The 12,185-nt window shown below is 46.0% G+C and overlaps 1 protein-coding gene across 1 annotated transcript in view; it reads left to right on the top strand.

The window, feature by feature from the left end:
- The first annotated feature begins 564 nt into the window (after positions 1-564).
- Itga8 (integrin subunit alpha 8) overlaps positions 565-12,185 on the top strand; it is a 121,141-nt gene continuing 109,520 nt past the window's right edge. Inside the window, exons 1-2 of the mRNA XM_090318951.1 lie at positions 565-872; positions 1,397-1,530. Of these exons, the coding sequence (XP_090175077.1) occupies positions 664-872; positions 1,397-1,530 (343 nt within the window). The 5' untranslated portion in view covers positions 565-663. The remainder of the gene's footprint in view (positions 873-1,396; positions 1,531-12,185) is intronic.

Raw genomic sequence — 12,185 nt, 5'->3', positions numbered from 1 at the left:
CGGGTCCTCTCCCTCCCTCCCTCCCCGTGCAGGGGGGCCCAGAGTTAGGACTGACGGGGCGGGGGGGGGGGTCTGTGGGTTGCAAGCTGGCTTTGGAGAGAGTGTAGACTGCTAAGACCCCGGGTGGTTGGCGTCTCCAGGCCCGTCCGCCCAGCGCGTCCTGGACGGTTCCTCCCCTAGGTCTCCGTGTGCCTGAGACTTTATTTAGTGGAGTTTTCTGAGCTGGGGCGCTGGCCCCGCCGGGGGTGGAGATGAAGTCCGGTTCTCAGACGTGGAAACACAGGGCGTCTGTCCGTCTGTAGAGGTGGGGTGGTGGGGTGCGCGGTTGCATCCTCCCGCCGGGTGGAGCTGCCCCCCCCCCTCTGCGTCCCCTCCCCGCGCGGGGGCTCCAGGTGGCCTCGAGCCGCCCCGGCAGCCGCCGTCCGGGGTCCGGCCGCGCTCCCCCGAACGAACGCCAGGCGGCGCGCGCGCTCGCCCCGGCCCCCCCGCCCACCTCGGCCCCCCGGGAGGGCGAGGAGCGCGCGCATCCCCGGGCCAACCCCGAGTCCTGGGACCCCGCGGGACCGGACGCGGGCACCGGCACCGCGGCGCGCACCGACCCGGGACGTCCCCCGCGGCTCCGGCTCCCGGGTGAGCAGCCGCCGGGGGCGGGGACGAGGGGCGATGCCGGCCGGGACGCAGCGCGCACCCCGGGGGAGCCGGGCACCTCGGCTCGCCGCCGGGATCTGGTGCTTCTCGGCCGCTTTGGGGATGCTGTGGTCCCCGGCCGCGCTGGCGTTCAACCTGGACGTGGACCAACCCACAGTGTACAGCGGCCCCGAGGGCAGCTACTTCGGGTACGCCCTGGACTTCCACCTACCTGACGCCCGCGCGTAAGTGTCTGGCCCGGGGAGGGAGGGGGTGGAGAGGGGCTCGAACCCCCAGCCCCGGAGCACGGCGGTGCCCCGGATCCCCATCACCCTCTCCCCACCCCAGCCCGCTTCTTGTGCATGCGAGATTGTGCCTGGTGAACCGGGACCTGGAGACGCATTGGCATTACACAAAGAAAGGGGACTGGGGACCCCGCCCCCCCCCAGCGGTCACCCAGCCTGGATCAGCCAAGTGTCCCTGGCCGGCTTCTCTTCCTCTGCAATCAGCTACCTGGCACCCCCCTCCTCCCTCATTCCACCCAGGAAAGGGTCTCGGGGGGCCATCTGCACCCCTTCTTCCAAAGGCGGGCTTGTCAAGCCCACAGGTTTCCAAGAGGAAATCAAGTGTGACAGGCTGTGGGTTCAGGGGTGTCTCTGCCCTGCACCCCGCTCCCCCACGCCAGCCCCAGGAATACAGGTTCCAGACCTCGTAAGGCTGATCTCCAGGCCAGATCTAAGGGGTGACCTCCTGCCCACCCTTCCCGCAGGGCGAGTGTCTTGGTGGGGGCGCCCAAAGCCAACACCAGCCAGCCAGACATCGTGGAAGGGGGAGCCATCTACTACTGTCCCTGGCCCACCGACGGATCTGCGCCTTGCAGACAGATTCCATTTGACACCACCAGTAAGTGATGTTTGTCGTTTATTATTGTTATTATTAGCATCCTGGGGACACGGATCCCTTTTTCTTTGTGTTCATTTTTGCCTGTCTGTTCTATCCGTGTTGGTGAGGCCGTGCTTGGGTCCCGAGAGAAATCAGTTGCTTCCCATAGTTAGTGGATCCAGGGAAGAAGTAACTTAATGTCAGTCCTGATTGCCTGGATTGCCTAGCTTGCTTACTGTGGGAAGTGAGCAACTTCAGGGAAAATGCATATTTTGGAGGAATTCAAACGGTCACATCTTAAGCTTGGCTACAGAGAGGATCGGTTTCTCAAGGGCAAACCTGGGAAATTATATATATATATATTTATATATATTTATATCTATATATGCATGTATGTACATTTAAGTATTTCAAGTTTCCATACTCTGGAGGCAAGACTTAACTGTAGTAGACTCAGACAGCACTCTCTGATGCCCTGTAATTCTTTACAAAAAGATTTCTTTTTCTTTCAAAATACTGGACATTGGCTGCAAAACTAGTACAGGCAGCGTGTGGATGGATTACATTCATCTCCAAAATCCCCAGACAGCTGTTTCTTATTTAATTAAAGGGAAAATACATTTTAAACAGTTCAGTCTGGTTGTGTTTCCTCTGGTGTTTTCTCTTAAGAGTCCTGAGAAAATAAATTTAAACGTAATGCTTTTGAAAACATTGACACTGGATGTTTTAATTTGTACCACTGAATCTGTCTGCATTCAAATGATAGATATTATTATAGGACACCAGATATCCTTTCGAAACTGTGAATATGTCAGTTCACTTAAGTCTTTGTTGAGCAGTCACTGAAACTACCTCCTGCGCCACATAACTCTTTCATGACGTCATTCTTGATTTCTGTCTACTTGTATTATCCTTCTTTTTAGGCTTTACTTTTTATTCTTAGAGGGGTTACACTGCAATCTGCCCATTTCTCGGTCCAAATTCTATGGAAGCATTTTAGCCAAATGAGGAGCCTTTTATTAAAAAGAAGTACTTTAAAATTGTGCTTTTTATAAAGCCTTTCTATCTATGGTCTCAAACCCTTACTTGCCATTTCATTAAGTCACTGGGTTATTTTCATCCCATGACTTATAAGTTCTTCTTTTGAAATTTAAGTTTAGCAACAGACAAATCATACATTTTGGTTTTTTAAAAATCATATGCTTAATTGCCTTATTATAGTCAAGTTTTATCTGGTTCCTGATCTCTAGTCTACCTTTGCAAGCCCTAAATCTCACCAGAGGCTTTGGTTTGGTAGATGAAAATCAGAGAATCCAAGCACTGGCAAGAATGTTTTGAAGTTGACCACACCCAATAACAATTTTCCGATATTCACTAACAGTAGGTAATGTTTCCAAAGTCCATTCTAAAGCAATCATTTGGAGTCTCGAATTCACTTCTCCATACGGAACGAGTGCTGAAAGACTGCGTCTTGGGTTTCCAGAAGCGCCCACAGGAATGCACTTAACCTTAGCTGAATAACATTTGTAAGGAATCAGTATGGGATGAGCTAGTATAACTTGAGCTGTTAAAGAAATCAGAAAACAATGTCAGGCAATGCTACTTGGAGGACGATGAAGGGGTACGTGGACTTTGTGCAGCTTCTGAAAACACAGCCAGATGTCCAAACGGGCTTTGGACAGATGACTCTCCACCACACCTCTACATGTATACAGCTTTTTCTTCCCAGACACATGCACGTTACTTAGCAACCATAATAGTAGTCATGTGAAGGAGATACTCAAAAGGGGTCAGATGGGGCAAAGGGGAGAGAGCTGGACAATTGAAGAGGAGAAGATGGGGAGAATGCAGCCAAGACTCCATTATATATCCTACACAATTGAGAAGGGGGAGGGAAAGGACAAGGAGGGGAAGGATGGGTGAGAATGTTGAATGCAGTGGCAGTTATGGAGATATGCTGTGTCCCGACAAACATAGTCATTTGAAGTTTCATAAGGTGAACCAAGGTAGAGAAACAAAAGGAAGAAAGAAGTAGATATTCCTGAAATAATTGCACAGGAGTGGCTAAGTGTAGCCAGTAATGTGTGCAGTGCGTGTGAGATCTGTCTAAGAGGGGATCCCCACTGAGGAAATAGGAATCCTTGAGTCGTTTCCAGCATCAGCCATCAGGGGGTACTGTGGGCCCAGAAAACTTGGTCACTGCTGGGAAGAGCTTGGCAGTGGGGTGAAGGAAGCCAGAGGGCATTTGCTCTGGGGCATTGCTCCTGAGGGGTCTCGCTCTGGCTATAGCTCACCCTGAGTGATGACGCTAGCAGTGCACCCCAAGACCATAGAACTGGCTGTGGTTGACATCTCGTGCAAAGCTGTGAAAATGAAGAAGGCACAGTGTAAGGAAGTTCCCACTGGGGCATTATCAATGCTTCTGGCAAAGAGACATCTTGGGCACAAAGCTGCCAGATGGAAGCAGCCATTGCTGGCTCTGGTTCGTGCAGTTGATGGGGTCAGGTGCCTGACATGAATCGATTACCACTGTCTGCTGGTCACTTAGCTTATGCTATTTCTCATCTGCAATGCCAAGTAACTGCTGAAAACTCATTTTATACACAGAGAAATGAACAGTAAAACTATGGTCAGGGGCATACAGTAGAGGAAACTGATCTAGGTCTCTGCCTAGTGCCAAGCTGTCTCATCAACCTGCCTTCCTTCAGGAAGCAAGAAGTCTGGACTTCTCAGAATGTAGGTTTAGAATCTGGACAGGCTCCCCAGGACCCAACACTAGTAGCACTGTTGACTCATTCCTCAGGTCCCATCACCCCACATGTTGCCCTACAAATCCCAGTGTGAGTCCTCCAGAAAAGAGCTGAGAGGAAAGGGTAGTTTGTGTAGGAAAGGTTGCAGGAACCAGAGGTTTAGCTGCAGGCCTGGTCTTGGTGGGAACTGGGGATGGAGCTTGGCTCTGACTGGCTCAGCTCTCATTCAGTCTCCATGCAGGGTCGCCCTAGAGCCACCTTCTGCCCAGCAATGTACTGTCACTTCACAACAAAGAAAACTGGGCCTGCGCTGGCTTCCACCTGTAATCCTAGCTACTGAGGAGACTGAGGTCTGCAAACAAAAGTTCAAAGCCAGCCTAGGTGGAAAAGTCCATGAGAAAAGACCATGAGACCTATAAAAAAAAATCCAGATGTGGAGCGGCTCATCAAATTGTAGAGTGTCAAATTTAGGTATAAACTCTAAGAGACAGCCTCTAGGCCCAAGTTCAAGCCCCAGTAATGGAGGAGGAGCAGAAGGAGAAAGAGGAGGAAGAAGAGAGGAGAGACGAGGGAAGGAGGAACTGGAGAAAGGAGGAGGAGAAGAGGAGGAGGAAGGAAAGAAGGAAGAAAGGAGGGAAGGAAGGAAGGATGGAGAAAGGAAGGGAAAGAGGGAGGGAGGGAGGGAGGGGGGGATGTTGTGAATCTGTGGACACTTGCAAACTGTGATATGCTGGCACAAATACATATTATATTACCGATATTCTTCTGTAAAGGTTTCTGTCACTCTCTGTCTTTCCCCCTGTCTACTTTTACTATCTAGTAGATCCAGCCTTTCCTCCTCCTCCTCCTCCTCCTCCTCCTCCTCCTCCTCCTCCTCCTCCTCCTCTTCTTCTTCTTCTTCTTCTTCTTCTTCTTCTTCTTCTTCTTCTTCTTCTTCTTCTTCTTCTTCTTCTTCTTCTTCTGGTGCAGGGATTTGGACTCAGAGCTGAGCACTCATTAGGTAGTGTACTGCTGAGCCATGCCTCCACTACCTACATCCAGCCTTTCTACAAAGATGTTTCAACTTGTTCAAGTCATGGGATGTCTAGTGTTTGGCTGGGGGGACCTATTACATTTTCTCAGCTAGACACTGAGGTGAACTGGTGTGTCATTTAATCCCTGATCTTGCACCTCAACTTATTGAAGGTCAATTTCCCTATTTAAAAGATAGCTGTTTAATTTTTGTTTCCATTAACTAGTCATTATTTTAGCTTTTCTTTATCATGTAATTGGGATTTAAAAGTTCTTTATATATATATATATTGTATTTTTCATGATAAGAATAAAAGCAGAGGAAACTTGGGTGAGTCCTCACTTCAAATGCATGAATACTATTAAACTCCCTCCTTTCAAGTAAGGAAAAGGGAATTTGGAGGAAGCAGATGGTGGTGGGGGAAGGGCAAAGAGTAGATAATTCTTGTGCTCTGTGCAGTATCAAGTGGGCCCCAAGCCCCTTCTCCTCTCCCTCTGCCTTTCTCCTCTCATTTCAACAGAAGGAAATCTCTTTCATCACCAAATTGATTTCTTCCACTTCGACCTCAGGAACTCTCTAAACCAAACCGTGGGCCTTAAACAACTTAACACAGCCTCTCAGCTGACCAAGTCACAGCTTATATTCATACCCACTGCAACCACTGTTTTATGTGGTGTGTCGGGGGAGAGGGGGACCTGAACTCAGGGTCTGGGTGCTGTCCCTGAGTCTCTTTGTGCTCAACCACTTGTGCCACAGCACCACTTCTGGTCTGTGAGTAGCGAATTGGACATAAAGAGTTTCATGGAGACTTTTCTGCCATGGGCTGGCGTTGGAACTGTGATCTTCAGATCTCAGCCTCCTGCGTAGCTAAGATTACAGTCAAGAACCACACCCAGTGCCCAGCCGCACCACAACTTTTATTTCTTATTCCTCCCTTCAAACAGATATACAGATTAAATAATGATGTAGGTTGTTTACTTACAACGTTTTGGGGGGACGATCAAAGGACAAAAATCACAACAACAGGAACAAAAGCACCGTGAGCAAAACAGTTGGTTGTGTTCAGTGCCCAAAGGACACATGCAGAGGAGGAAGATCATGGTATGTGCTAATAAATGATGATGATCAGAGCCCTAAGAATAACTGAGACAATACAGCTGGAAACCACTCCCCATGAGGGACCCATATCAAAGGGAACTGGAAGAGGTGGGCAGTGGAAGTTGTCTGAGACAGATCACTAAAATTGGCCTGGCCTTAATTTAATATCTTTGTGATTAGAAAAAAAAATTTAAAGGACTGAAAATGAGAATTGATTTGGTTAGGACCTATTAAAGTACCCGAATGGGAAACGATTTTAGTTAAAATCACATTTTATCTTGGAAACCTTCTTCTTCCCCCCTTTCTTGCGGGGGGGGGGGTGTCTGTTTTATTTTGTGTTGAGTTGAACCCACAACAGGAAGCAGTTCAGGGCATCTGGCCGCATGACTGGTACAGGGGTGGGTTTTGATGGTATGAGCTCCACCCCTTTCCCCATCTCTGGGGTGGCAAACATGAACCATGTAAGCCTTGCCTTGTTGGTTTCCCCACAAAGAAATTTGTTTCTTTGTTCAGGAACAAAGAAAAGGAAAAATATAGTTCAGACTCATTAAACAATAGGACAGAGCCAATAACAAATGCAATAGGATTCAGGGACAGCAGAAATCTGGGCCCCAGTTAAGGCTAATTGGATGGCAGAGGGGCAAGGAGGTAGTCTGAAGATAAACTACTACTTGTAAGACTTCATAATGAGGCTGGAGATGTAGCTCAGGGGCAGAGCACTTACGTTGGTATATGCAAGGTGGTGGGTTCGAGCCCCAGCTTCAGAAAAATCAAAGAATTAATGCTACGTATTTATCTACACATATCTGCACATATAGGCAGAAATCCCTGAGTATAGGCATGCATATGCAGAAATCCTCCTCTCCTAAGTGCTGGTTCAGACAGACAAGAATTGTTTAGCAGAATGTCTTATTTCATGATGGGTGCCCTTACTGTGTATACTGACCCAAACACCTACCTCCCATTTCTAAACAAATCTTGATTGGCTCACATTTCCCTGCCACAAGACACAATTGAGTCCTGATAGGAGACATGAGAGGCAGTGATCCGTTCAGCACATAGCAACTGAGGAAGCAATTACAAAAAGGAAGTCCTTGAAACTCCAGCTAAAAAATGGGAAACAGATCTGCTATGGGGCGAGTTGAGTAGTACGAGCATCAGGCGTCTGGTGCGTAACCTGCAGAATTCCTTCTGGGAGCTGGAAGGCTGTGTGAGCGAGGGAACTGGCCCACAGGCTTTTGGCAGTGGGGTATTGGGCAGTCGCTGCTGCATGCTGGGAGAAATGTCCAAAATAGTCCAGAAGTTATTCTGACGGAAGCAAAATGCATGCACTTTGACATTTAAGTGGACTGGCTGAGGTGTGTGCATGGGAACTGTGCCCTTTGCTGTGGTCAGGAGCAAAGCTGCCCACATTGAAAAGGACTCCATTCAGGTGTAACCCAAAAAATACCCACTATTGACTTTACATAAGCACTAATCCTCTTTTAACCAGCAACCAAGTTTAGTGCATTGAAAGATTATATATGTTTTTACCTAGTACTGGTGGCTCATGCCTATCATCCTAGCTACTCAGAATGCTGAGATCTGAGGATCACAATTCAGAGATTCTTATCTTCAATTAACCACCTAAAACCCAGAAATGGAACTATGGCTCAAACTGGTTGAATGCTAGTCTTGAGCAAAAGAGCTCAGGGTCAGTGCCCAGACTCTGAGTTCAAGTCCCATGACTATCCAAAAAAAAAAAGTGGGGGAGAAGAAAGATTATATATAAGCTTTCAAAATTCAGTTTCAATAGCATGCCAATAAAAGCCTATGCATTTTACGGAGTGCATAACAAATCCTAAAGTAAATTAAAAATAATGTTTATCCTAGACTAATTACAAGGAGATTGAAGATATGTAAGCAATTTGCGAGTCACGGAGACATTTTTTATACTCACCTAGTACAATAGAGAGCCACTGTGATGGAATTCAGGCAGGCTGCTTGCAGATGAATGTCACCAGCCAATCTAGAAAGGAACTCAACCTCAGCCATGCAGAATGAAGAACTTCATCTCAGATGAAGCCCGCCCAGGGGTCTTGCAAATTGAGATACATTTCTAGAGCCACAAGCACAGTGAATGTATGGAAAAAGCCATGCCCCACTACAGGTCGCAATGGAAGATAATCTAATCCCCTGTAGGGCTGAAATCTCAAGATGCTTTTATCTTTCACAAACACAAGTGTTCCAAAAACCCAAGCTTTATTTATGGAGGAAATTTCAATGTTTTCATGTTTATGCACAATGCTTACAAACCAAGTCAACATTTCAATAATGTAATTTTATGGAGTCAAATTTCCAACAGCTACATAAAGGGAATTAGATCCTCTCAAGTCTCTGCCAAAGCCTCTGGCCAATTGAATACTCTAATCCTCACTGAAAACACACCCAAAATAATGCTTTGGCGGGCTCCAATGTGTCTGTGCTGATGAACATGATGCAACAACCGAGTGGTTGGCCCTTCTGCAGATTCTGACCCTCTTTCCCAGTTTCCCTGCCTGCCGCCTGTGGGAAATGTGGTCTGGATATCTCAAGCTTTGGGTTTCAGCATTTTTTGTATTCTATTCTTCTGGAATTATGATGTTAGGGGAATCTAAGATTGTGGACATTAAGGATGTTGATCTTTCAGGATTTCAGGATTAGGACTTGGGATTTTAATTCTCAGAGTCACGTGTAGCCAGCCAATGGTGAGTGGTATCTTTGAAGTGAGCAGTTTCGGTACTGGATGAGTAAAAGATGGCAAAGCAAGCCAGAACAGAAGCAAAGGGACAAGGCAGGAGTCGGGTATCATCTAGCAATGTGAAGAACAGAACCTGGCTTGAATGATTCCACCTAGGGCTAAAAATGACTAGAGCTAGATGGATTCGAAAGCACAATTAGTGGGGCATGATTATGAATCAGGTAACAAGGGAAAAGGGAGGATATTTTGACCTGGGTTACAAGAGATTGGGATCGATGCAGGTCAGTAAGAAAAGAAAATGTCTTAGAGGAAATATGACTTGACGCCAGATATGTGATAGTTGGGATACCAATTAGATATCTAAATATCAAATGGAAAGTCGGATAAATGATTCCAGACCTATACAGATGTCTGAGGGTTAAAATGTACAAGTCGGGCTAGGTACCCGTGGCTCACACCTGAAATCCTAGCTACTCAGGAGGCTGAGATCTGAGGATTACAGTTCGAAGCCATCCTGGGCAGACAAATCCTGAGATTCTTATCTCCAACTCACCAGCAAAAAGCCAAAATTGGAGATGTGGCTCAAGTGGTAGAGAACCAACCACAAACAAAATGCAAGATGAGTGTATGAAGGCCTCAAGTTCAAAATCCAATACCCCTCCCCACACTCACTCATTCAAAACACACACAGAAAAAGAAAATTGAAGCCACGTGATAGGTGAGGCTATCACTAAAGGAATAAGTGCAGGTGAAGAAAAAAAAAGCAGCACAATGAAGTAAACTACCAGAAAAGAGATGACCCTAAGGTTAAACTGAGTCCTGTGGTCCCTTAACATTTATTGGGAGAAGAGGAAGATGGGTGATAACACAGGAAGAATGTGGAAAAAATCATCTTGATTGAACTTAATATGGTTGGAAGAAGAAAATGACCCCTTTTAAAAAATTCCTTGTATTTTCTCAATAACATGAGAAGCAAGGTTATGAGCTAAGAGTGAGGAGGTAGAAGAGAAAGTTGGGAGAAGGAAATGGGAAGAGCATGAGAGAATGATAAAGTATACTGAGCAAGGAAGGAACAGAGATGGCCAGGCAATGCACAAATCACACCGCCTTCTGATTCATGGATTGAGTGAATATGTGTTCACGTCTGTTCAATACAGAGCATTGGGGGGAGGGGATGATGAAGTTTGATTAGATCTTCCAGAGAACACTTCCATCTTGGATGCTAATTTCTCCAAAGAACAAGAAGCAGACTTAGAATTCTGTTTGTATACCTAGTGCCTGTTTTGTGTAACTTTAGGATTAGTGACTTAAAAAAAAAAAACTTATATGGACTATTCCATTAGGTGAATGGTTGGGATCATGTTTACATTATCTTGTAGCATCAGGGTTGAAATCCTAACAAATATACAACCAGGTGAAAGGAGATAATGTAAATACCTTTTCTTTGTTTCGTGTGTGTGTGTGTGTGTGTGTGTGTGTGTGTGTGTGTGTGTGTGTGTTGTGGGGCTTGAACTTAAGGGCCTGGGTATTGTCCCTACAAGCTCTTTTTTGCTCAAGGCCAGTGCTCTACCACTTTGAGCCACAGCACCACTTCCTGTTTTCTGGTGGTTAATTGAAGAGATAAATGTAATGGATCTTCCTGCCCAGGCTGGCCTCGAACTGCTCTCTTCAGATCTCAGCCTCCTGAGTAGCTAGGATTTTAGGCATGAGCCACCAGCACCTGGCTGTAGATACCTTTTCAACTGCTACTAGAAATCCAATTTACATAGTCTTCATTCTGAAACACTATATTTAAAAGTCCCTTGAGGTCATATTGAAAAAATTTATGTCAGTTCCTGAGCTTCCTGGGACCCACATGCTGAGAGGTTTTCATTACTTCTTGGAACACATAAATGATTAAACTGTAAACAAATCATGCTGTTCCCGGACAATCCAAAAATGGTTTCTACACCACATTGTGAATTCTCATTGCTTAATTAGCTCCACCTACAAAATAGCACAAGATAGGTGATTCCAGGTAATTCTTCCAACTGTGAGCAGAGCTAGTGATGAAAGAAAGTGTGCCACATTCAAGGAGCTGGAAGGAAATCACTGTGGCTATGGTTGAAAAGAAGAATTTTGGTAAGATGAATGTTTTGCAGGCTGGTTTTGTACTAGAGAAAGGACTCTAGCTCTAAGATAGAGTTACTACTTGAAGATAGATCATTTGATCAAGGGAACCCAGCCAGGTTGCTGTGGCAGAAGATCATGGGGGATCATCACCACACTAGAGAGGCAGAAAGAATGAGAGAAGTAAAAGGACTTGGCCTTGAGAGATATTTAGAAGGAAGGAGCCACAGGAAGTGGGTGACTGCATGGAATTTTTGGAGCACAGAATTAGTTACTGTCAAAGATATGTTCCAGGCTTTCTGACTTGGTGAAAAGGGTTACCGTTAAATCTAATGAACAAAGCAGATGTACTTTCTGCCTGGAAATGTCCAGAAGGAATCCAGCTATCACACCCGAAACTGAAGCTCTGGAGTGCGAAAGGGACTCTGTTCTTCACTAGAGGGAGTGTTTTGTGGATCAGTAAGGAATTTTCAGAGAGGAAAATAGGAGTCACAGTCGAACAGGGGTGTGTGTGTGTGTGTGTGTGTGTGTGTGTGGGTGTGTGTGTGTGTGTCACACACATGTCCATACTCTATTGGTTGATTGATTGATAGATTGAATGTTGGTTCTGAGTTTGGGCACTGTCCTTGAGCTTTCTCAGTGCTGTACGTGATACCTAGGAATCGAACCCAGGGCCTCATGCATGCTAGGCAAGCACTCTACCACTAGGACACCCTCCCAGACCTCAAGAGCATATTCATGTCTGGAACTGGCAGATACGTGAGCAACTGCACCAGCAAATGTGGAGGTAGTGAAGTGAGTTACAGAAAATAAGGCTAACATTGGCATTTCCATCAGTTCAATCCAATTAGAGTCAGCTTTATGTTTCCAAATGTTGTGTCACATTTGGGAGTTGTTTTTTTTTTTTGATTTGGTTTTATTTGTTTGTTTTATTTGTTTGTTAAACATGTCTTATAATTTCTCTCTGGAAGATAGTTGATTTTTTTTC

This window comes from Megascapheus bottae, chromosome 26, assembly GCF_031878675.1.
Source record: "Megascapheus bottae isolate mThoBot1 chromosome 26, mThoBot2.hap1, whole genome shotgun sequence".
In the NCBI taxonomy this organism is placed as follows: Eukaryota; Metazoa; Chordata; class Mammalia; order Rodentia; family Geomyidae; genus Megascapheus; species Megascapheus bottae.
The sequence above is the reverse complement of the archived record's forward strand: the minus strand, read 5'-3'. Positions and strand labels throughout refer to the sequence as shown.